This window comes from Caretta caretta, chromosome 6, assembly GCF_965140235.1.
Source record: "Caretta caretta isolate rCarCar2 chromosome 6, rCarCar1.hap1, whole genome shotgun sequence".
NCBI lineage: Eukaryota > Metazoa > Chordata > Testudines > Cheloniidae > Caretta > Caretta caretta.
Genome location: NC_134211.1, coordinates 59,740,493 through 59,765,244, shown reverse-complemented (window position 1 = coordinate 59,765,244; position 24,752 = coordinate 59,740,493). Strand labels below are relative to the sequence as shown.

At 46.5% G+C, this 24,752-nt stretch overlaps 3 protein-coding genes across 12 annotated transcripts in view; 2 read left to right on the top strand and 1 right to left on the bottom strand.

The window, feature by feature from the left end:
- The first annotated feature begins 1 nt into the window (after position 1).
- Positions 2-11,304, top strand: KBTBD4 (kelch repeat and BTB domain containing 4). 4 transcript variants are annotated; one of them, XM_048854269.2, is made up of 4 exons: positions 2-46; positions 3,936-4,556; positions 8,873-8,979; positions 9,576-11,304. In XM_048854269.2, the coding sequence occupies exons 2-4, from the start codon at positions 3,965-3,967 to the stop codon at positions 10,434-10,436; spliced, it is 1,560 nt and encodes a 519-aa protein (XP_048710226.1). In that variant the 5' UTR covers positions 2-46; positions 3,936-3,964; the 3' UTR covers positions 10,437-11,304. The 4 variants fall into 4 exon arrangements, with proteins under 4 accessions (XP_048710226.1, XP_048710224.1, XP_048710225.1 ...); XM_048854267.2 differs by lacking the exon at positions 2-46 and adding an exon at positions 52-114; XM_048854268.2 differs by lacking the exon at positions 2-46 and adding an exon at positions 146-246.
- A 390-nt stretch (positions 11,305-11,694) lies between these two features.
- PTPMT1 (protein tyrosine phosphatase mitochondrial 1) lies at positions 11,695-22,201 on the bottom strand. Of its 2 annotated transcripts, XM_048854279.2 has the most exons (4): positions 21,927-22,201; positions 21,747-21,827; positions 14,821-15,012; positions 11,695-11,937 (listed from the first exon to the last, which is right to left on the bottom strand). In XM_048854279.2, the coding sequence occupies exons 1-4, from the start codon at positions 22,095-22,097 to the stop codon at positions 11,752-11,754; spliced, it is 630 nt and encodes a 209-aa protein (XP_048710236.2). In that variant the 5' UTR covers positions 22,098-22,201; the 3' UTR covers positions 11,695-11,751. The 2 variants fall into 2 exon arrangements, with proteins under 2 accessions (XP_048710236.2, XP_048710237.2); XM_048854280.2 differs by lacking the exon at positions 21,747-21,827.
- Positions 22,202-22,241: 40 nt separating this feature from the next.
- The window catches only part of CELF1 (CUGBP Elav-like family member 1), a 104,341-nt gene continuing 101,830 nt past the window's right edge, over positions 22,242-24,752 (top strand). For 4 of the 6 annotated variants that reach the window (XM_048854264.2, XM_048854263.2, XM_048854262.2 and 1 more), the window contains exon 1: positions 22,242-22,481. In XM_048854264.2, the coding sequence (XP_048710221.2) occupies positions 22,336-22,481 (146 nt within the window). In that variant the 5' untranslated portion in view covers positions 22,242-22,335. The remainder of the gene's footprint in view (positions 22,482-24,752) is intronic. The other 2 variants (XM_048854265.2, XM_075129624.1) reach the window with 1 other exon arrangement.

The window sequence follows — 24,752 nt, the reverse complement described above, 5'->3', positions numbered from 1 at the left end:
GAAGTGCCGGACGCGTCGCTCGGCGGAAAAGGAAGGTGCAGCTGCGGTGAGGTTCCCCGGAAGGCTGGTGGGAGGTTCCGGCCCGGGGCGGTGGCATGAAGGGAGGAGCCGCAGGTGGGCGCCCTCGCGGGGCGGGCGCGTTTCCCAGTCTAAGTCCGCGCGGGGTTTTTCCCATCGTGCCCCCGCCCTTCCCCATCGCGGGAGGACTGTAGCCGCGAACCTCGCCCGGGCTGCTGGGCAAGCTCGGTGGGGAGCGGCGGGCGCTGGCTCCGGTCCGGGATGGGCCGAGCCTGTGGGGAGGAGCCTTCCTGTCCCAAGGGACGAGCTGGGGAGGGTGGGGGCCGCGGTTTGGCCCAGCGGGCGCGGGGCTTTGGCTGGCGGGAGGTGCGGGGGGGACTCTGAAGGAGCAGGTTTCTGGGCGGGATCTGAGCGGAGGGGCGGCCTGAGGCCAGTTTGGGGCTGGTATTTCAGGCCTGTGGGCAGTTTGGCGCGCACGCAGGGGAAGCCTGGGGTAGGAGGCGGTGGGCAGGGGAGTGCAGCAGAGGAGAGCGGGGTGCAAGCCCGTTTGGTGTTGTCCAAGGGCTTACTTGAAGGTAAACCTCAGTCGGTGGTGAGGGGCTGCGTGAAAGGAGGCAGGAGAGATCCCGGGAGGGGACTGCTTTTTCAGGCGCCTCCGCACTCCCAGAATTGGACCATTGATTGGGGAGTCTTGGAAGTACGGCATACAAAAGACTCAAACATTTTGAAAGATGTGATCTTTATTCCCTGATGTGATTAATTATCCATTGTCACAAGAAGTAAAGCTCTGTTGCGTTTGAATTAATATGCTCTTCATCAAACAACCTTTGAACCACTCCACTTTTCCATCACTTTTTCCTTTGTTTCTATTTTCATCATTTCTTTCCCTCTTCTTGGGGGTAGCTCCATCCCACTCTTCCTTGGATTGATTGCATAATTAGCTACTTATATGAAATTCAATAAAATCATTAATCTCTCTGCCACAACTTGGATACACTGGAGGGAGCAATGATGTGGGTAGTAGGGAGGCCAAAGAGGAGGAGGTTGCAGTAATCAAATTGGGAAATAATCAGGGCTTGTAAAAGTGTGTTAGCTGTTGGGACAGAAGACAAAGTGGTGGGAGAGGGAGGAACCTAAGATGACTCCCTGATCACGTAAGTAATATAGGCAACGGTGTTGTCAACTGTGATAGAGAATAGGAGACATGGGGGATATATAGGAGGAAAGATAGGCTTAAATTTTTGAGGTATCCATGAAGAAATGTGGGAGAGACAGACTCTGCAACTGATCCCAGACCTGCCCAGCCAAACTGCCCTACACCGGAAAAGACAGAAGTAGATCTGAGTATCCTCACCATAGAGATGGAAATTGAAATTGTTATTGGAGGTCTCTGAGTGATGCTAAGAAATAATGCTCATGAGCACGTGGTATGGAAGAAAGCATGAAAGTGGATCCTCCCATTATTTGTTTTACCACCAGCCTTTATTTGCTCCCTTAGAGGTGAGGGAACTGAAGACTGTATGACTCTCCAATCTCTGAAAAATCCTGCACAAGACATGTGGTCAAGTTAATGTTATGAGGAAAATGTCACTTTTAGTATTATCAGAATTTGTGCACTTGTTTTTGCAGCCTTTATTCTGCTTTCACTGTAGTTTTTAATAGTAGTACTAAGCTGTCGTTTCTCTGTTGGATTCTTTATTTTAGACAAGAGAAAAAGGAAAATGTCTGTTGGAATCTATTTTATTTTCTATATAGGTAAATCACCTTCATCACTGCAGTAATTGAACACCTTCCAATAGTGCATTAAATGACATGATTAGCGTCTGTCACATGTAGTTCATTTTTTTTCTTATCCTCTCCCCAAGAAGGAAGCTGTGTGTGCCTTGCAGTGTTTTGTTTTGGTACAGCTTTTTAATAAGAACTTGCTGCTTTGTATTCATATTGGAGAAGGCAAGGTTGAAAAAATTGACTTTACACTTGGAGTAGGTGATGAGGTTTGTGACGGTCCTTAGCTCCTGTAGGAGTTTGTTCCACAGTCTGAGAAAGGTCCTTTTCCAGCACAGATGAGCATTACTCTTTCAGTAAAAGTTCATGGTGCCTGAAGAGTGACTTTACCGATTACAGTTCTTATCCTGGCACTTCAGTTGATCTTTTAGGTATCCTAAGTTCAGGTTGTTGAGTGCCTTAAAGATAAGGAACAAAGCCTCGAATTTGACTTGAAATTGTCTATGGTAGGACACTGTAGAGAGCAGGGGACAGGTTTGATGTAGCTGTGGTGGCCTGTGTTGCTGAGGAGAGGTGTACTGAGTTCTGTACTAGTTAGAGATACCAAAAGCTTGATGGTTTCATGCCCAGGTATGTTATGCTGCTGTAGTCCACTTGAGAAGTAACAAAGACGCTTATAACTGAGGCAAGGTTGTTATTCTCCAGAATAGAGGATCTTCTTGACAACCAGAGATGATAGAAAGTGTTGCTCATGGTCGCTGCTGTGTATGTGTTTTAGTTTCAGCAAAGAATCCTCAGGAATTCTTCCAAATTACAGGCTGACTTGAACAATTGTGGGCCTGTATCTTCAACTGAAGGAGTACAGCAATTGCAAGCTTCTTGGATGAACTCATCCTATTGAAATCACTGAATAATGAGGCATCAGAGATAGCTGCTATGGTTAAGATTGAATGTTATCATTATGGACCACTACACTTGGGGCTAGAAATTTAGTCTCTCGCTGAGGGGTGAAAATGAGTATTGAGTGAGCATAGTCCCAATTGTAAGACGCTTGTCTATGTTCTGCTATTGCTGGGAGGCATCTACAGCTGATGCCAAAACCCTGCAGTTGCACAATAGCATCATCAGTGAAGTAAAGAGGTAGCTACCACCCCTTTCTGGAGCAGCTCTTCTTTGTGGCAGAGACCTATCTCTCCTCCTGCCCCTGAGGAAATCCCTGCCAAAGAGACACAATTGCTTCTTTTGACCTTACCCTGCTGCTAATGGAGGTTACGGCTAATAACATCTGGCAGGTACCATCTGGCTTGAAATGTGAAGCCTTTCTATAGTACTTGATTATCTGATCCAAGTTGCCTGGGAGGAGTAGTCTCTACAGGTTGTATCTCATATTGAAGATGCAGGGCACTTCATACAGATTTCATGCAACCGTAAGGCACTTGGCAAATTTCTCATCTGGGTAGTTTGAGGGCTTCTGGTCAATTCTGGCAGGATTCTTCTGCCACTTCTTTTTCAGTAAAATAAACTCCCAATACATGTTACCTCTACACATACATCACCTCATTTTCATATGGTAATTAGCACCTAGTCATGCTATTAACTGCTGCTTCTGCTCTTTGCCAGCACACCATGCCTCAACCTTGTTTGCATCTGACCTACCCACACTAATATTACCATCTTTTCCTTGCTTTATTGGTTTCAGAAATCCCTGTTATGAAACCGGAGGTGGGGAGTATGCAATGTGAGAAGAATGAATCTGACTTTTTATTAGAGTTATAAATTCTGATATTTCTTTCGTGTGCCCCCTCTGTTGTAAAGGGGAGATTCATGATTTGGGTGGCTAGATATTTCCCCTACATACCTTAGATCGCCTTTGCTGTATTTCACTAGTGTGCTGAGATGGGAATGAAAGGGTCATTGTGTTTGCTAATTCCAGGGATTGGAATATTGGGATTCCACCGTTGCATGAGGCTACCACTGGAACGAGAGCTGTGGCAGTTTTAATCACAGCACCTCATGTGCTGCACTTATAAGGAAGCACTACAGATCAGGTGGAAGTTTCTAGTAGCTATGTTACTTAGGCTGCAGTTTGCTTGGCTACCCACCAACTTCTCTTGGCTATTGGAGTTGCATGTACCCTGAGCTGCATGATCTTGTTAGTTGAGGCGGGGAGGCTCACTGCCATTGTTTTACAGATTGCTGGAGGTCAGATCTGTGCGGCAACATGGACTCGTCGGAGGAGACTGGGGGCTCCTCCACAGAAGAGAACTACTTTGTGAACTACACCTTCACTGACCGTTCTCACTCAGGCCGCGTAGCTCAGGGTATTATGAAGCTCTGCCTGGAGGATGAGCTCTTTGCTGATGTTACCATTTCAGTGGAAGGCAAAGAATTCCAGCTGCACCGGCTAGTCCTCTCAGCTCAGAGCTGCTTCTTTCGTTCCATGTTCACTTCCAACCTGAAGGAGGCCCACAACCGGGTGATTGAGCTGCAAGATGTTAGTGAGAGTGTTTTCCAGCTCCTGGTGGACTATATTTACCATGGGACTGTAAAGCTGAGGGCAGAAGAGTTGCAGGAAACATATGAGGTGGCAGATATGTACCAGCTGACTTCCCTTTTTGAGGAGTGCTCCCGTTTCTTGGCCCGCACGGTGCAGGTGAGGAACTGTCTTCAGGTTATGTGGCTGGCAGATCAACACAGTGACATGGAGCTCTACACAGCTGCAAAGCACTGTGCCAAGTCACACTTGTCACAGCTTCAGGACACAGAGGAGTTCCTGCACCTACCTCTCCGCCTGCTGACAGACATCCTTACAGGTAGGCACAAGGGGCTTATGAGACCAGCCAGGATGTGGGTGTGGAGAGAAAATTGGGATGACTGAGAGGGTTGTGGGGATTATCTGAACAACCAGCAGAGTGGCTTTGAAGAAGGACAGGAGAATGGGATTTAGGGGATCCAACTATCTTATTCAGAGGCTGATCAAAGCAAGTCTTCCTACAGCAAACTATCCAGCATAACTTACTCAAAGAAGCCTTGGTAACTGCATCTGGCAGTGAAGCATCCAACCTTTGAGCAATAGCCATGTTAACATAAAAGATGCTATTATGGCCATATTGTCTATCTCACAGCAGTTCCTGGGGAAAGGGTAACAACCTCCAACCTCCCAGGTTTCAGGGGATGCTTGGCATTAAACCTTATGGGGGTCCCTGCTCACTGATATCTCAGGTGTAGTTTATTAACCTTCAAGGATCTGTTGAGCTGCCATCCTATGTAGTATTTTAAATAATATTATGCGTTTCCTCAAATAATTGTCAATTTCAGTAGAAAGCATTTCAGAGCTGGACTTCTTTGTCTGTAAAGCGCCAAACGCATGTTGTGTCATATTAAGTTGGTTTCCTATAGAAGACACTTTGCTCCACTCATATTGTAGGGCTTTCAGTAGGCAATCAAGCCATATAGCTGGTGTAGGGGAGCCTATAATTGTACGTGCTTTTCTTCAGATTTTTGGAATGTCTCCACCCCCTTCATTCTCTTTTAATGCTTTCTGCCTACTGTTTTTTTCCTTCTGGTATTATGGAGATGCTGGTTGTGACTCCATAATTAAGGTTGGTACCATTTTTCACTTAAAGCAGGGATTCAATGTCTTGTTTGTGTGAAAAATACGTTACATCATCCCCAACTTTACAGGACGTTCTGCTACTACAGAATGAATTTTCAAAGTATTTACAAGTAAATCTGTTAATTTGCTTGTTTTAAAATTAATTAAAGATGTGCTTCTTTGTTACATTTCTTAATCTGCCTTTTCTTTGTCCTGAATGATCTTAACAATAGAAGAAGAATAATGCAGACTCTTCAAACTTTCCATATACTTAAAATTAATTGAAATTTTATGCATAGGCCATATTTGAAGAAAGTAGGGTATAACTTTAGTGTAGTTATAAATAATTGTATCTGATTGTATCGATTATATACACTAGACAGGTAACTCAAGTGGAGTTATTGGTTGCAGTGATTCAGTGGTATGAAGAAGAGTGGACACATGTCAAGAGTTCTCAGTGGTAGACTGCTTGGCCCATCTGCCACTGCTCTTTAAAAATTCTATGGCTTGATGCTGGCTTGGGCATCAGTGCTTGAAAGGCTTCCCCATGATACTGCTCTGATGGCTCTACGATGTATTGAGACAGCACTGCCAGAGTAATTCAGGTAGGACTGTGGGGGAGTCCTTAAAATTCAGTGATACTGGGAATAGGGGATTGAGCTCTCCCTGGTGCTCGTTGCTTAGCAGTATTTTAATTAATGCAGCCCTCCAATAAGTCAACTGCAAATTAACGGCCAGATTCACCAGAATGCTTTGGGTGCTTTGTGCTGCTCCAGTGAGGCAAAGCAGCTGTGAACCCACCCTCACTGGCAGGTTGCACTGCTTTGGAGGTACTAGTGAATCTATCCATAAAAGTTAAAATTAAAAAAAATAAAGATTGATACTGAATATCTACAAATCGTTAGAAATATCACATGGTAGCATTTTCTGGTTTAGTGTATGTATGAAACTTTTTAATTTAAAAAAAACTTAAGAAATCCACAGACAAACTATGTTCAGATGGAGTTAGGGTTGAAAGTGTATATCAGTAACTCAAGGGTACAGAAAACCTACAGGTTGTTTGTAATTACCCTGAAAACATGCATTATAAACCTAGGAAATTCAGAGTTAAGGTTACACTTAAAAGAAATCCAAACATGTTAAGGTAAGAAAAAAACAGTTAAGGCACTTAAAGGGCAGAGTTAAGGCTGTTTAGTGACACCATGCAATAACCATAGGATTAGGATAATGGTATTTTAATGTGTGTTGTCCAAGATTAGGTTGGTTTGATTGTTTTGTTTAAAGGCACCTGTGGTGGGTTTTTTCCCCTTGTGCAATTGTGTTACCCAGGTAGGCCTGTAAAATGGGCCCCAAACAGAAATACACCCATAGTGCAGTTTGGCAGAAGCGCTGTGTTAGCTTAAACACTCCCTGTACTACAATCCAGTTAGTGGAAGCCCAAGGAAAATAAGCAAGCGTTAGTGATGAGCATTAAAACAAATGTAATGCAGATGATGATTTATTTATAAAACTTGTCCATTGCTGGGCCATTGGACACATTTCCAGAATAAAACTGTACATTTAACTTGTGTGTTGGTTGCTACAGCCAGTGATTTAGACAATCCCAGTAATAATGGATCAATCCTAAACAGAAAAAACTCCCCCCATTATGAGCAAATAGGTGGGTCTTGTCTAACGCACTGAATGCAAACTAACTTGGGGCTCTGTCAGGCCCAGAGGAAGCAGATTTCAGAGTCAAGGAACCTTCAGAAGGAATGTCATGTCTCACACAATCAAAGCTGAATCTAGAGAGGATTCCACATAGGGACAGCGATCATCTCTCAGGCAGTCACATCTGAAACTATATGCAAGCACCTAGCACACTGTTGGCAATTTACTAAAGATACAAGGGTTTATGGCTTAACCAAGGATTAACACTGTACGTGGAAGCAAATAGAAAACCAGTGCAGCCTATTAAGTACAGGTGTATTGTGGTTCAGCACAAGTAGGCAAGCTTCAAGAAGAGCATGTTGCAGCAATCCTGCCTGTATGTAACAAAAGTGGAGGTCCAGATTTGAGAAGAAAGATCATAGTTGTCTAGCTAAATGTGGGCTGAGGAAAAGTGTTGCTGGTGCTGGCCATGTCTGTTGGGCTTCCAGGAGCAGCAAGAGATCTAAAAGTCCCGTAGGTGCAAACCTCTCTGCCTAAGTGAGGAGATGTTTGTTATTCTCTGAGCATCATGGTGCAATGTCTCCCTCCTTCCCCACACTGACTCTGTGATGCAGGCATAGGGTGTGATGAGTTGGGAATATATCTGTACAGTTTATGAATTCTGTGTGAGACTATGCACCCTCTGTGTCTGTGCAAGCTGCAAACTCCATTTTGAATGTGTAGCCTTTTTCTTTCTCTGTGGTCTGTTTGCTTCCATGTTGAATTGAGATTCCAAAGACTGGTGGCAAAAGAACAATAAAGAGTAGTTGACTCTGAGTTCCCAGTCATTGGAAATCTGTTCACTCTAGACCAGAGTGGTCCCTGCCCAGAAGAACTGATTGAGCAATGGACAAGTAACCTGGCAGGGGTTCGTGCTCATATGGAGAAGCTGACATGGGTTTTAAAAAGTCCAGAAGTTTTTCTGCTCCAAGGGACATTTTTCTCCAGTCCACAGAGGAGAGACCACCCACCACGTAACAACTAGTGTGAGGCAGGGGATTCCCTGACAGCCTGGACATCGATGATCCCTAAGGACTCGCAAGGGAAGGGTGAGCTAGAAAGTGAGGGACTGAGGTGTTTAAGACGTTTGTTGTCTTGTGTGATCTCTACTGTCTTGTTCTTTATTTGATTAAGTATAAAAGAGCATAAAAGGTGTTAGACTCTGTGCAAAGAGTGTGAGTGTGTTCACTGCTTCGCAACTGCTGCGTGCCCCTGAGAGTTAAACTGTAAACCAGAAGCTTCATGCCTTTGGGGTGGTGTTATGGGAAAGGGACATGTTTAAGTAACTGGAGTATCTTGGGGGTGAGCACTGGTCCTGGGGGCCTATGGCAGATGGCCTGAGGAGCTCCATCTCCAGGAAGGGGTAGGAGACTGAGAATCAGTGCCCAGGAAATGGGGCCAGAGGTACCCAGGGAAGAATCAGTGCTGCACACTGCTGAGGCTCCAGAAGCTTAATGCATCCCAGGGGATCCAGAGCACAGAAGCTTGGATTCCTCTCTCAGCAGTCCTAGTGAGTGACCTTGATGGGTGCTTGCTAAGATCTGTGACATTAGCTCACTGACTTTCTGACTTACGGTACAGGACCCCTCAAATAGAACATTTGCTGTGTCACCCAGGAAGCAATGTCTCCTGATGTTGAAACAGGTAGACTTGATACAGGTGCCTAGTTGCTCCTGCTGGCCATACTAGCCAGGTTTTATAAACCTCAGTCTCACTCTTGCTCAGGATAGGGTTTTTTGGTGTCCTCGTGCGGGGAAAGAGGTTATGCGGAAGAGGGTTGTTCAGCTCATGCCTTGAGAATAGCATGTCAATTTATTGTAAATTCTTTTGTCTCTGAAACTACAGATGGTGTTCCATGTTCACAGAATCCAACAGTTGCCATAGAAACCTGGATCAACTTCAACAAAGAGGAGCGGGCAGGCTTCTCGGCGGTGCTGCGATCCAGTCTGAAGGTATAGATGGCCCCGTGGTTAATGCAGTTATCATAATGCTCTGGTTCCCTACTCAGTGAGGAAGGGCTCCTGCCCTCCTTTGTGACCTCTCAGTGTTTGAAAAAGCTGTGGCTTCAATACCAGGAATGCATGCACACACAGGTAGAAAACCCCAGGTATTGTCAATGGCCTCAGCCTTGAGGCTGGTCTTGCCAATAGGGTTAACTAATCAGTGGTATTGGCCTGGTGTTCTCCAGGTACACAGATAAGAGGCCAGTTTAGAAAGCTTAGAGCTTTGCATTCCCATGACTCTAATTCTTCTCCCTGAGCATTTCCTAGCCCTTAACTGAACTGAAGCCTGACCGTGTAGATTCAGGTGCAGGGCACTGCTCATTGTACCAAGTCAGGGATAAAAGTGCCTAGACAAGGCTTGAAGCACAGGGTGTGGATGATGTAGGAGCCTGAGACCTTATAGTCAAGTGAGGCTGAGATGACTTAACACAGAGCTAGTGGGCCCCAAAACTCCCTAAAGGAAATGGAACTTTGGCTGCTCCTGGCACATGTGTTGTGACACAACTCATACCTGGATTCTGACAAAAATCCCTTCTCTCTCTCAGGAGATTGGGGAGAACGTTCACATCTACCTTATCGGGAAGGAGTCATCGCGTACGCACTCACTTGCTGTCTCTCTGCATTGCGCTGATGATGACTCAATCAGTGTGAGTGGCCAGAATAGCCTGTGCCATCAGATCACTGCAGCTTGCAAGCATGGCAGTGACCTGTATGTCGTAGGGGGCTCCATTCCACGGCGCATGTGGAAATGTAACAATGCCACCGTAGACTGGGAATGGTGTGCTCCTCTGCCCCGTGACCGGCTCCAACACACCCTTGTCTCTGTGCCCAGCAAGGATGCTATATACTCACTAGGGGGCAAGACGTTGCAGGACACTCTCTCCAATGCTGTCATATACTACAGGGTGCGAGACAATGTGTGGACAGAGACCAGCCAGCTGGAAGTAGCTGTCTCTGGAGCTGCAGGTGCCAACCTCAATGGTATCATATACCTGCTGGGTGGGGAGGAGAATGATCTGGACTTCTTCACTAAGCCCTCCCGGCTCATTCAGTGCTACGACACCAATACAGAAAAGTGCCACGTGAAGCCTTATGTATTGCCTTTTGCAGGGCACATGCATGCTGCTGTGCATAAAGACCTAGTGTTCATTGTGGCTGAGGGGGACTCGCTGCTGTGCTATAATCCCCTCCTGGATAGCTTCACCCGACTCTGCCTGCCAGATGCCTGGAGCTCAGTACCATCCCTCTGGAAAATTGCCAGTTGTAATGGCAGCATCTATGTCTTTCGGGATCGTTACAAGAAGGGAGATGCCAACACCTTCAAACTTAACCCAGCCACCTCTGTGGTGACTGTCACCAGTGGCATCAAGGTGCTGCTCACTAACCTGCAGTTTGTGCTGGCTTGAGGTGACAAGCCCACGGACAAGACAATATTGACATTCTGTAAAGCAGCTTAGAGGCACCCAGTTTCCTTACCACTTGCCCCAGCAAGACCAGCTCACACCACCATAGAGTGCCCCCTCCTCTTTAGCCCTGCTTGCAGGCAGTATGAGTCTCTTGGATGTAAGGCTGTTTTCCCTTTCACTACACTCTCCAAGTTGACTTACAGCATCTTAAATCCCAGATGGACTAAATAGTGTTACTGTGATCCTCTGATGTGAAGCTGTGTTTCAAGCTCAAATTGCAGCAGATAGACTTCTTAGGCCAAGAACTATCGAGCACCAGCAAGCCCTAGCATGAGCAGATAAACCCCTTTTTGTCACAGCCTTTTAGTGTAAGAGCCCAGGAGGCTGCATGTGCTGCTGCCATCACTAGTCACAGGGAATGGCCACCCTGTACACTCCCTAAAAAAGCTCTATGCAGTTTGAAATGGGGCTCTAATATGACTGTTCCTTGCTAAGGCTACAGGATTGACTTCAGGCCAGAAGCACTGACTAAAGTGGACTCTACTGTAGACTGATTTCAGAGGTGGGTCCAAGGCCCTGACTTGGTTGTGCTCTGCCCTAACCTAGGGCAGCTGGACTTGAAGCAGAGGCCAGGGATGGGCTTGCTCCTACTTTGCCACCCAGCACAAAGAGGAAAACTATCCTTACAATACTATTGTGCCAATGCTGGTTTCTAGCCCCGGTACTGGGGCTCCCATCCTGCTGACATTATACCACAGAGCTGTACGATGGTTAAAGATGAAACTGAAGTTCATTTTCTCACACCCTTCCCTACTGGCACTGTAGCCCTTGAGGTGAGAGCCTGAATAAAAGTGTCTGGTGGGACAAAGATATGGTTTCTTTTTTGCTGATGGTGTTAACATGAGAAGAGTTCGAGACACCTCTCTTGGGAGGGGTGGAAGATCAAACCCTTACAGGTGCTCTGACGTGTGTGTGGGGGGGAAAGCAGAAACAGGTGTCTAGTTTTCAACTGGAACACCTGGTCGAAAAGAGACTCTCCCAAGCCTGTTGAAAATGAGCGAGTGAGTGAGTGTTGGAGTGCGAGCGATGGAGGGCAAGGCGGGACATGGAGTGAGCAGGGTGGGGCCTGGATGAAGCGGTAGGGCAAGGGTGTTCTGTTTTGTTCAGTTAGAAAGTTGGTAACCCTAGGGTCAGGTATTGTATGTGTAAGGACATGACGCCAGAAGCTGTTAAGAAAAAAAAACACTCCCCATTGCTGTTATGTGTCTGAAAAGTTCTTTATTGGTTGTGCAGCAGTCCATTCCTTATTAGTTCACTAGGAACTTGTTGTGGGGAGCTGATGGATGGTTTCTGGTAGCTCTTGCTGACTCTCGGCAGCTGCCTCAGCAATCACATTCCTGTGAAATCTTCCCAGGACCTGGACCTGCCTGGGGCGAACAAGGATGTGGGGACGGATCCTGGCAATGGCTTCTATTGCTTCCTGAGGGCTCCACTTGTAGAGCTGGAAAGGCAGAAATCCTGAATGAAAATTCATCCTGTCTAAAGATGCGTCAACACAGGCATTTGGAGGGCCTAGCTTTCTTCCAGAGCCTAGTTTAGGTGGTCAAGGAAAGTGGCTCACTTTACCCCTCCTTGTACTGAAATATCATCTGCTGCCTACCTCAGAGAGACATCCAGTTCTCAATAGGAGCTCCTGAGAGGATACTCCCCCAACAAGAGGGATGCAAATGACTACCTGAGGCTCCATGTCCAGGGCCCTACCAAAGGTCCATTTGGGTCCATTTCACAGTCATAGGATTTTAAAAGTTGTAAATTTAATGATTTCAGCTATTTAAAGCTGAAATTTCACAGTGTTGTAATTGTAGGGGTCCTGACCCAAAAAAGAGTTGGGGGGTTGTGCTCCCGCTGGCAGGGCACTGCCTTCAGAACTGGGCACCCAGCTCTGAAGGCAACACAAAAGTAAGGGTGGCAATACAATAACACCCCCCCCCCCACAACTCCCTTTTGGGTCAGGACCCCCACTTTGAGAAATGCTCTGTCCCCCATGAAATCTGTATAGTATAAGGTAAAAGCATACAACAGACCATATTTCACAGTCCATGATGTGTTTTTCATGGCTGTGAATTTGGTAGGGCCTATCCCTGTCCTCAAATTCACATGCTTTTGTGGACAGCTTCTTCTGCCCTGATCATAACAGCACCCCTGGACAGACACAGCAGTTTTACTTTACGTGATATGCTTTCCTAATACAGGTGAAAGACTGACTCTACTCGTGCTTCCCTCTGCTGCTCAAGCAAACACTAATGAATGCAGTACTAAGGGATTCCTGCACAAATGTAGAAATGCCAAAGGGTTTCATAGCTGCACTCATATTTTCAGTTTTTGCTGTTCTGAATCTGCCTCAGTTTGTGGGAACTTCAACTTTATTCTGTCTTGAGTTTGTTCTTACCCATAATGCTGCATTTTATTTTGCATTTAAAGAAAGTTAAACTGTGCAATTACTAGTTAGACTAAGCTTCCTATCAGCCTGAGCCCTGCAAGGTCTCTTTCTTGCCCCCAAGAGCTCCAGTTTCTTCAACGGGCTAGCTGCTCAGTCACAATGAGTCACTCTTCATTGTCCGTGGTAGGTGCTAAGGGAAGCCGAGCCAGTCAGGATTTATTACAGCAAGGAGTACACACTAGGTCCTCTGCCTAGTAGCCACATAATCTGCCAGAATAATCTAGGAAATTAAAGGTGTCAGCTGCCTCACACATTTAATTGCAGTCCACTTACACATGAAATCAAGAAACACTTCACCCATTCAGCTTCCATTGCCTATGTCTGTGCAGACAGCTGAGCAGCCAGAGGCATAACTGTACAGGAGAGTGCCAAGCAAGCTAGATTACTTAAGATGGAAACCACATTGTGACATGTGCTAGTACTTTGCTTCCAGCAAGTAGTGATTTGTCAGGGTCCTTAGGGCAGGTGAAATTGAGAACCCTAGGAGACCCATTCCAACACTAGTGTCAATGTGCACAGAGAACTGGAATATCAAAGGAAGCCTGTGTTCCAATTCATCTAGCAGTTTTACATGTTCACCCTTACGAACCCTCTCAACGTGAGCAGAGGGAGTGTCTGGCAAACAGCTCATCCACAGTGAGCCTGGAGTCTAGCCACATTCTCTAACGTTCCCTCTCAAATGGCTATGCAGCCTAGACTCAGTAACATTTGAAATTAGCTCTTGAAGCATCGGACACTGAGCAGACTCCCAGGGGAATTCTGCACTACTGCACGCATGCATATTTAATAAGCCCCCAGAGATTTCTAATTTTTCATGCAAAAAAAAGCTTCTGCCAAAATGTTGCTGCAGTTCCACCTTTTTCCCACCAGAGGGCGCTGTGGCACAAGAACAGCAGTAGCGCCCCGCAGAAAATAACTTCTACAGTTCTGCCTTTTGCCCACCAGAGGGTACTGTGGTTATGGAACAAAGTCGTAGCTCCCCGCAGTGAGGGAGAGAGCTGCCTTCCCAGTGCTTGTCAGGCCAGGTCAGCAGACAGGCGCTGTGGGTCAGAGAGGGGCTCATAAGGGCTAGTGGGGGAGGACAGACTGGGGCAGGGCCACCGGGGGGAGAGAGGTGCAGAGACACATAAGGACAGCGGAGGGGTGCAGAGCTCCATAGGGACAGGGGAGTGGCTGGGTAAGGGCACAGACACACATGGGGAGAGGAGCAGATGTGCCTGACTGGGAAAGGCTAGGGGTCAGTCAGGGTCTGCATAGGGGAAGCTCCCTAACAATCCCTCCCTGCCCCCACCAAAAAACCTGTTCCATACTTTTCCCACCCATAACCAACAGTCCCTCCAAGTTCACAGCCAGGCTCCTTCCCAGAAATTTATTCCCCTCTGCCTCAGCTCCTCCATTTCCGCTGATTCCCCCAAGCTTTTACTCTGCTTCTGTGGGGTGTGGGAAATATGGTTCTGTACTGTAGTTTACATGAATTCTAACTCAGAGTTCTGTATTAATATGCCTAGTAAGGAATCTATTTATCAAAAAACATTTCCTGAATCTTTTTTGTTGTCTGTATTGTTACAGACATACTTGCTGACAGGTATTTTGAAATAAATGACCCAAAATAATTGAAACTGGTGTGATTATATTCTGTTATTTTGACAAATAAAATATGCACAATTTAGAAGAATTTTAAAAGTGTGCAGAAATTTTTGGGTGCAGAATTCCATCAAAAGTACCCTGTTGCCCATGCAGCAGCTTCCCTTGTCATCCACTCAGCTGACTTTACTGAATGGAAGCAACTTGTCAAGGAGATGGCCCCTTATCTCAGCAATAGTTTGCCTATCCAGGGAGCCTGGGGTATAAATGTGCCCCCTTTAAGTACAGAAGCCTTCTAACCTGAATTAAATATGCTGCCACCATGGTGGCACTGCGGGAGCGTCCTGCCTTGCAATGCACATAGACACTGTTCCCACACTCCCGATGCTTCAGTACAAATTCAACACCTCTCTGCAGGTTTTCCAATGTGGGAACTCCAGTCAGGTCCACGGTGCTGAGACGCAGCTGCTCTACTCCCATTGCCTCCCACTCCTGTAATGAACACAGAAGGACTGAATCAGTCACCAAGCTTAGGGTGGAAGAGAGGGTGGGCCCCATCAAGATAGCAAGGGAGGTACATCGGCAGTGCAAGGGAGTAGAGGTTAGTGGGGGGAAATCAAGACAGGAACAAATGAGACATAATGGAAGTGAGAAAAATCTTTGTCATGGTTATCAGAGGGTAAAAAGGATTGAGGGAGTGTAGACTAGATGCCAGAAACACAAGTTTTGTGAGGGAGTTTTCCCAGGTGAAAAAAAAAAAAAGACTAAGTAACCCTTAGGATGTATGAGTGAATTAGTTTGTGTTGTGGTCTGTTGTGGGGGCTGTGTGCTAAACCAAGCAGCCTGCTAGGTTAGGCTGAGAGCTTACTCAGGAAGCTCTAGCCTGCTATCCTTTAATCCCTGACCCCTTTAGGATCCCTTGAAAAAGGGGGTGGGCTAACTCAGGGAGATCAGTGGTTTAAAAAGCCAGAGGAGCGGCGAACAGGGGAGTTTAGAGAGGAAGTGGGCAGATTTACTTAACGAACATATTTTAAACTTAAGCCAATTACTCCCCACTTTGTCCATCCCCCAACCTGACCCCGCAAAAGCCTGCAAGAGTAAAAATAATGAAGGCAGAAGTCCATCAGCAGAGTGGGGCTATCCAGTTAATTGCTTGAATGGGGCATGTAGTTACCTGCCTTTTGGGGAGGTGAAATGAGTGTGCATGCAGTGCAAACAGCTCATGGTCCTCAGAGACACAGCACAGGCTCTTAAGGCCAGAGTGGCTGAACTCCAGGAGATCAAGAAGACAGGTACATAGATGAGACTTTCCACCACACAATAGAACAGTCCCATCCCCACTCTGACAGCCTCTATGTTATTAAGGAGGATGAAAGTCTTTGAAGGATATCATCAAGCTGGAGCACAGGGAAACAATCCAATAGTTAGGACCCTCCTTCCAGATGGTGTCATGGTATCCTCTCACACTGAGGATACCCCTCCTGAGACAAGAACCCCAGTTACTAGGAAGAGCCGGATAACAGTAATAGAGGATTTGATTATCATAAACACAGATAGTTGTGTTTCTGATTATCAGAAAAACTGCTTGGTAAATTGCCTGCTGGGTGTGAAGGCTGCTGAGGAGGAGCCAGGGGCTGTGGTACATGTAGGTATCAATGACATAGGGAAAAGAGGTCCTGCAGGCCAAATTTAGGCTGCTAGTTAAGAGATTGAAGTCCAAGACCTCCATGATAGCATTATCTGAAAGCTTAGCTTCCAGTTCCATGTGCAGGGCCAGGAAGAACCGTGGGGTCTCAATGCATGGTTGAGATGATGGTACAGGGAGGAGGATTTTAAATTTATTAGGAACTGGGGAACCTATTGGGAAAGGAGGTGCCTACACAGGAAGGATGGGCTCCACCTAAACCAAAATGGAACCAGACTGCTGGTTGTAGAGGGTTTTTTAAACTAAGGGCTGGGGGAAAGCTGACAGGTACAGAGGAGCACACGGTACAAGCAGAACCATCCCTTAGGGATGAAATTATTAAAAAGAGCATAACTCTATATCCTAGCAAGGAGGATAGGAAAGAAGTTGGTACAGTACAGGTAGGAGCTAGTGACGAACAGCCAGATGTTAAAGAGGCCCATTTAAATATAAACACATGAAGGCAAGCAACTGAATATTGACAAAATGTACAAGTGCTTACATACAGATGCTAGAAGTCTAAATACTAAGCTAGGTGAACTAGAGTGCCTGGTATTGAATGAGAATATTGATATAATAAGCATTATGGAAACGTGGTGACACACCTGTCAGGGATGGTCTAGACCAGTGGTTCTCAAAGCCAGTCCGCTGCTTGTTCAGGGAAAGCCCCTGGCGGGCCGGACCGGTTTGTTTACCTGCCGCGTCTGCAGGTTTGGCCGATCGTGGCTCCCACTGGCCGCGGTTCGCCGCTCCAGGCCAATGGGGGCTGCGGGAAGGGCGGCCAGCACATCCCTTGACCTGTACCGCTTCCCACAACCCCCATTGGCCTGAAGCAGCGAACCGTGGCCAGTGGGAGCTGCGATCGGCCAAACCTGTGGACGCGGCAGGTAAACAAACCGGTCCGGCCCGCCAGGGGCTTTCCCTGAATAAGCGGTAGACTGGCTTTGAGAACCACTCGTCTAGATAATACTTAGTCCTGCTTTGGGTGCAGGGGACTGGACCAGAACACCTCTCGAGGTCCCTTCCAGTCCTATGATTCTAATCAATGGGATGTGGTAATACCAGGGTACAAAATATATAAGAATCACAGAGTAGGTCATGATGGTAAGAGAGTGGCACTAATATGTGAAATAGTCAAAATATAAATCTTAAATAAATTAATCTGTACCACAGAATCTCCACCTGATAGAAATGTCATGCTTGAATAATAATATACTATTGACCACCTGATCAGGATGGTGATTGTGAAATGCTCACGCAGAAAAAGCAATAATGGGGATTTCACCTATCCTCATGTTGACAGGGTATATATCACCTCAGGAAGGAATGCAGAGATAAAATTTCTAGACACACTAAATGACTGCATCTTGGAGCACCTTTGATTTAGTCCTACGCAAAGCACAGGATCTGGTCCAAGAGGTGAATTTAGCTGAACAGCTCAGTAATAGCTACCAGAATGTAATTAAGTTTAATATCCTTGTAGGAGAAAAAATGCCAAAGAAACCCACCACAGCAGTATTTAACTTCAAAAAGGGAAACCACACAAAAATGAGGAAGCTAGTTAAATGGAAATTAAAAAGAACAGTCACAAGAGTGAAATGCCTGCAAACTGCATGGAGACTATTTAAAAATACCATAATAGAGGCTCAAACTAAATGCCTCTCTCCCTCCCCCAACAAAAAAAACAAAACAAAACAGTAAGAGGACTAAAAAAAAAAGTGCCATGATGGCTAAACAGCACAGTAAAATAAGTGGTTAGAGGCAAAAAGGCATTCTTTAAAAATTGAAAGTAAAATCCTAGTGAGGAAAATAGAAAGGAGCATAAATTCTGTCAAGTGTAAAAATGTAATAAGGCAGGCCAAGAAAGAATTAGAAGAGCAACTAGCTAAGGACATAAAAACTAACAGCAATTTTTTTTTTAAGATCTATCGGAAACAGGAAGCCTGCCAAACAATCAGTGGAGCCTCCGGACAATTGAGATGGTGAAGGAGCACTAAGTGAAAACAAGGTTGTTGCAGAGAAGAGACATGAATTCTTTACATCAGTCTTCACTGCAGAGGATACGGGGGGTGGGGGGGAATCCCCCACACCTGAGCCATTCTTTTTAGGTGACAAATCTGAGGAAGTGTCCCAGATTGAGGTGTCAATAGAGGACAGTTTGGAACAAATTGATAAATTAAACAGTAATGAGTCACCAGGACAAGATGGTATTCACCCAAGAGTTCTGAAGGAATTCAAATATAAAATTGCAAAATTACTAACTATGGTATATAACCTATTGCTTAAATCATCGTCTGTTCTAGATGACTGGAAGGTAGTTAATATAATGCCTATTTTTAAAAAAGGTTCTAAAGGCGATCTGGCAATTACAGACCGAGAAGCGTAACTTCAGTACGCTTACAAATTGGTTGAAACTATAATCAAAAACAAAATCATCAGACACGTAGATAAACCTGGTATGTCAGGGAAGAGTCAACATGTTGTAAAGAGAAATCATGCCTCACCAATGTATTAGAATTCTTGAGGGAGTCCTCAAGCATGTGGACAAAGATGATCTAGTTGATCTAGTGTGCTTTAGACTTTCAGAAAGCTTTTGAAAAGATCCCTCACCAAAGGCTCTTGAGCAAAGTAAGCAACCATGGGATAAGATAGAAGGTCCTTTCATGGATCAGTAACGGCTTAAAAGATAGGAATCAAAGAATAGGAACAAATTATCAGTTTTCACAGTGGACAGAGGTAAGTAGCAGGTTCCCTTAAGAATCTGTACCAGGACTTGTGCTGTTCGAGATATGCATAAATGAGCTGGAAGAGAGGGTGAACAGTGGTGGTGGCAAAATCTGAAGACTATACAAAATTACTCAAGTTAGTTAAGTCCACAGCTGACTGTAAAGAGCTACAAAAGGGTTTCATTAAACTGGGTGACTGGATAATAAAATGGCAGATGAAATTCAATGACAAATGCCAAACAATGCACATTGGAAAAAATAATCCGAACTATATACACAAAATGATGGGGTCTAATTTAGCTGTTACCACTCAAGAAAGAGATCTTGGAGTCATTGTGGATAGTTCTCTGAAAAATATCTGCTCAATGTGCAGCACCAGTTAAAAAAAGCTAACGGAATGTTAAGCTGCATTAGGAAAAGGATAGAAAAGAAGACTGAAAATATCATAATGCCCCTATATAAATGCATTATACGCCCAAATCTTGAGTACTTCATTCAGTTCTGGTCACCTCATCTCAAAAAAAGATAATTAGCATTGGACACGGTGCAGAGAAGGTCAACAAAAATTATTGGGGTATAGAACAGCTTCCACATGAGGAGAGATTAAACAGATTGGAACTGTTCAGTTTAGAAAAGAGATGACTGAGGTAGGATATGATAGAGGTCTATAAAATCATGAACACTATGAAGAAAGTGAATAGGAAAGTGTTATTTAGCACTTCACATAACACAAGAACTTAGGGTCACCAGATGAAATGAATAGGCAGCAGGTTTACAACAAACGTAAGGAAGTATTTCTTCGCAAAATACACAGTCAGTCAATCTGTGAAACTCATTGCCATGGGATATTATGAAGGCCAAGAGTATAACTGGGTGCAAAAAAAAAATTAAATAAGTTCATAAAGGATAGGTCCATCAATGGCTATTATCCAAGGTGGTCAGGGATGCAACCCCTGGTTCCAGGAGTCCCTCAGCCTCCAACTGCCAGAAGATGGGCCTGGACGAGAGGATCACTCAGAATTGCCCTGTTCTGTTCATTCCCTCTGAAGCATCTTGCACTGGCCACAGTCAGAGACAGGATACTATGCTACATGGACGATTGGTCTTATCTAGAACATAAGAATGGACATACTGGGTAAGAGGAGAGGTTAATATATGAAGTGGTTCAGAGAAAGCCAATTGGGCTCTCCATCTGGGAACAAGAGGTGCCCTCTGAAGTTAGGGCAACAATGCTACAATCCGTGAAGAAATTTTTATGAAATGTAGAATTAATACTCCTCAACTTCTGTCTCCTCCAATGTTGCTACTCTCTTCCTCCTCACCACCATGTTTTTTTTTTATTATTTTGTTAAACTGAATGTTGACTGTCAGCTTCTGGGTGAAGAAATCCAGTCTTAATTCCCTCTAAAAGGGTAGAGCTATGGTGCTATATATTCTGGAGTGTATTGCCGCAAGAGATCACAGTAGGAAACAGCTTTGTACAAAGGATGTTACAGGACTTTCAACCCCCTCATTATTTAAGTTGGGAACTAGTCCCAACAGGACAGGGCAGAAAAAGATTTCACTTGTGGTACAGTATGGCAAAAATACATGCTGAGGGTTAGTGTTATTCCTTCCTCAGATGCATCATGTTGCTGGCTGCTGTCTGACAAGAAAGCAGATCAGACAGCTCTAAACTCATACATTTCCATTTCTACAGCAGGAACTACCCTGCTTATTCCATATTAGCCAATCATGCATCATGTTACTCCAGAGCTTCTATCTTCAACTGTTAGTCACTTTGAGCGTCTGATGTTAGGAAACTGATGTTGCTTGCTATTGTCAGAAATATTTGGTTGTAACTGTGCTTCAGAGGTTCTCTGGAGCTTCATTAATGTGGCAAGTTTGGATACCTCTAGAGATTGGCAAGGGCATAAACAGCCTTTCACAGATAGTTTCAAATCTGGCCCAGGTCACTAGTGAACAAAGTCTATCAAAGTCAACCCACCAGAGAAGTACAGAACTCAAGAGTTAGAATTGTCCACAATGGTTTGAGATTTGATCTTCACCTCATCAGGTAGTATGAAAGATTGAACTGTCTTCTCTAACAGGCTGCAGGGATTGTGTGCTGTACAGCTCCAAGCACATTGACTGCACACCTTTAATAAGTGATGGCCAGATTAGGACAGTTGGTCCAGTTTCTGTTAGATGTCATGGTTACAGTAGATGTTAACTGGCCTGCTGCTAGGCATTTTCAGAAGAGGCACAAAAGTAAACAGGCCACAAGACCAAACACCTCTCTAACCTCTATGGGGAATTTCTTCAGGGCAACCCATAGAAACTTAGGCTGACAATTTATACTAGACCTGTCTCTTTCCAGCACTAAATTAATTTATTACTCCTGTGTTAAATAAAGGGCTGGACTGAATACTCCCTTTCCACAAACCAAACTCCCCCCAGCAAACATTTTACTATATAGCACTTAGCTCTGTTCAACTAGAAATCGCCTTAAAACGCTCAAACTTTGCACAGCGAGTACAGGTTTAGAAAGCCTTCGGGGGATTAGAACTGGGAGCTTCTCCCTTCAGGGGAGTAACGGCTCTTCCTGGGCTGAAAGGCAGCTGCCTTTAAACGGTCCAGGCCATTCTGCCCAGGGAGAGAGAAAAGTTACCCACCCAGCTGGCAGGGCGGAGGAGTTCAGGGGCTCAGGACAGCCACACCGCAGCCCTGCCGGGGGACGGGGACGCTCCCGACGAAACCGCTCACACCGCCCCGCGACCCAGCGGAGCAGAGGGCCCCACAGGTGCGGTGCGGGGCAGGCCCAGGCCCCGGCTCACCTGGGCGGAGCAGCAGAGGAAGCGGGTCTCATACTCCTCGTTCAGGGTGAGCACCCCGCGCACGTTCTCCTCCGCCACCAGCTGCGGGGGGAGACAGAGTCAGAGCCGGCCGGGCGCGGGCAGGCGGGTGAGAGCCCGCGCCGCCCCCCGCCCAGACCCTCCCGCCCTGTGCTCCGTTACCCTGCGGCTCCGTCCCCGCAGCGGCAGCGCCCCCAGCAGCACGGCCCGGTCGATGCGGTGGAACCAGGGCCGCTGGGAGCCGGGCAGCCGCTCCCGCACCAGGGTGTAGAGCAGCGTCGGGTAGAAGAAGAGCCGGGCGGCCCCGTAGCCCAGCACTACCGCCACCCCCATCCTGGCGGCCGCAGCCGGGCCGGCGCGTTTGCTCGGCGGCGAGGGGTGAGCGGAGGGTGGGCGAGTTCACTGTGCTGGGGGAGCGAGGGCACGCGGACCGGCTCACTGGGAGTGCGAGCTGGGGGGAGGACGGGCTCACCGCCCGGGCGGAGGGGAGTCGGTGAGAGCCGGACAGGCTCACTAGGCGGGAGGGGCCTTGGCTTGCCCCTTCTCCTGTCTCGCTGCCCCCGGGCCAGCCATGGTCTCTTCCGGAAGCGCCGCCATCTTGCGAAGCCGGCCTGAGGCGGAGAGAGCGGAGAGGGGCGCGGGCGGATCCCCAGGGCAGGTGAGGGCGGCGGCCGCCAGGAGGTGCCCGGGCCGGGCAGGGACAGCGCGGAGCCAACGGTAAGTGAGACCCGCCCATCCCGGGTAACGGGACTGGCCTCCCCCTCCATTGAGTCCCTGGCTAGGGGCCATCCCGGGCCTCTCTGGTCCCCTCCCCGTACGGAGCTACCTGCTCGGCTGGTCCCCGGCCTGGTGCTTCCCCCGCTCTGTCTCCGCCCGTGGGGCGGATGGGGACTCGCTAACCCCACTGAAAGGGTTCTGGGCGAGAGCCGGTCCCCGGGGCGTTCGGGGCAGCCCCCCCGCTTGCCTGCTGTTCGGAGTCTCAGTGCCCAGAGCCGTGCCCTGCCCTGCGGTGATCCTGGAGCTGGCTGAGCGGCTCACAACGTCTCGCAGGCACCCAGGTCCCCCGATAACTCGCATTTGTGGTGTGGGCTAGGGCCGAGCTCCCTAGAAGCGCCAATGGGGTGTGTGAGCCGGCGGTGCCGCGCCGTGTGCCCTGTCTGGGGCTAACTGCGCTAATTGGGGCAGGGGCCGTAAAGCTCCAGAACAGGTTAATGGCGCCGTCTATGGGGAAGGGAGCACTTCGCACGGATTGCGATGTTTCTGGCTACGAAGTGAGCATATTCCCTCTAGGGGTTCGTGCTTTGGCTACATTTCATGAGAACATCCCTTGAAAATGCTGAAAGGAAACAGAATCGCCGTCCTGATATCATTTTGGGGCTGATGTCCTTTAATGTCTCTGCGGTCTCCAGCTGGTGTCCAACAGATACTCCGCTCCAATCCATTTTTCATATCTCTCTGCTGGCTCACTCAGTTCTGTTAGTTTCTTGGGTTGGTGAAGTGTTGCAGTGGTGGGAAGCTGGATGAGATGTCATATTCAGATGATAGGCTTTCATTTAGGGTGGGTAAATGGTAAGGGAGTAAGAGAATCGGAAAGGGGAAGGAAAGTACATAACGGAGACCTCTTTGGGGTAAATATGTGTGAGAGAGAGGCAATACAGGGGAAAAGGTAGAGAATAGTGCAGGGAAAGAAAGATATAAAGACTTGGTGGGGGAGAGATGGAAGAGGAAGTAATAGATAATAGGAAAGAAAACCTAGAATGAGAAGAGAAGAGAAAACAAGGTGTAACAAAAGCCTTGTCGAAAGAGTAAGCTATTTAGAAAAAAACAAATGTATTGAATTGGAAGCTGAAAGACAATGGTACGATAAAATATGTTAAAGAACTTCTATTTCTCTAAGTTCAGGGAATGGGGTGTGCTAGTGTTTTTCATATGTAAAATTGTAGGCTCAGTCCTCATGCTGGTAGGTGTAAGGGAAACTTCTAAACTGCTCTCCTTGTGCTGTACTGTCCCAATTGCGATCAAGATATGCTTGAGGTGGAACTCCCTGGATGTGGAAAAGAGAAAGCAGAAGGTTATGTATGAGGGGCCTCTGACTCTAATGTGTTTCTACTTTTGGTCTGCTGGACTTGGACTTGATAACCTGATAGTGTTGCAGAGCTCATCTTTTTTTCTTGGTCTTGAGAGTTTTACTATCTTAGAACTAGTGACTGCAGTAATTGCCAAACTCACTACAGGTGCCTTTAAGTACCTTTCAGTAACACTTTTTTGTAGCTCAGTTTAACAAATGGGGTTTATGACACTGTGCGAACATCCTAAATCCTCAGTGTGCTTGCTCTCAATGATGCTGTAGGCAGCTGTGTAGATTTTTTTTTTTTTTAGTTCAAGAACATCAAATATTCACGTGAGAACATAAGAGGATCCATACTGGGTCAGACAAATGGTCCATCTAGCCCAGTGTCCTGTCTTCTGGCAGTGGCCAGTGCCAGATGACTCAGGGGAATAAACAGAACAGGGCAATTATCAAGAGATCCATCCCGTGATGACTAGTCCTAGCTTCTGGCAGTCAGAAGTTAGGGACACCCAGGGCATGGAGTTGCATCCCTGACCAGTCTTGGCTAATAGCCATTGATGGACCTATCCTCCGTGAATTTGTCTAATTCTTTCCCAAACCAATTATATTTTTGGCTTTCACAATATCTCCTGACAATGGGTTCCACAGGTTGACTGTGTGTTTAGTTTTAAACTTGCTATCTGTCAATTTCATCAGGTGACCCCACCTTTTTATGTTATGTGAAAGAATAAATAACGCTTCCCTATTCATTTTCTCCATAGCATCCATGATTTTACAAATCTCTACCATATCCCCCCTCAGCTTTCTGTTTTCTAAGCTGAACAGTCCCAGTCTTTTCAATCTCTCCTCAGAAAGAAACTGTTCTGCCTCGCCAATCATTTTTGTTGCCGTTGTCTGCACTGTTTCCTGTTCCAATA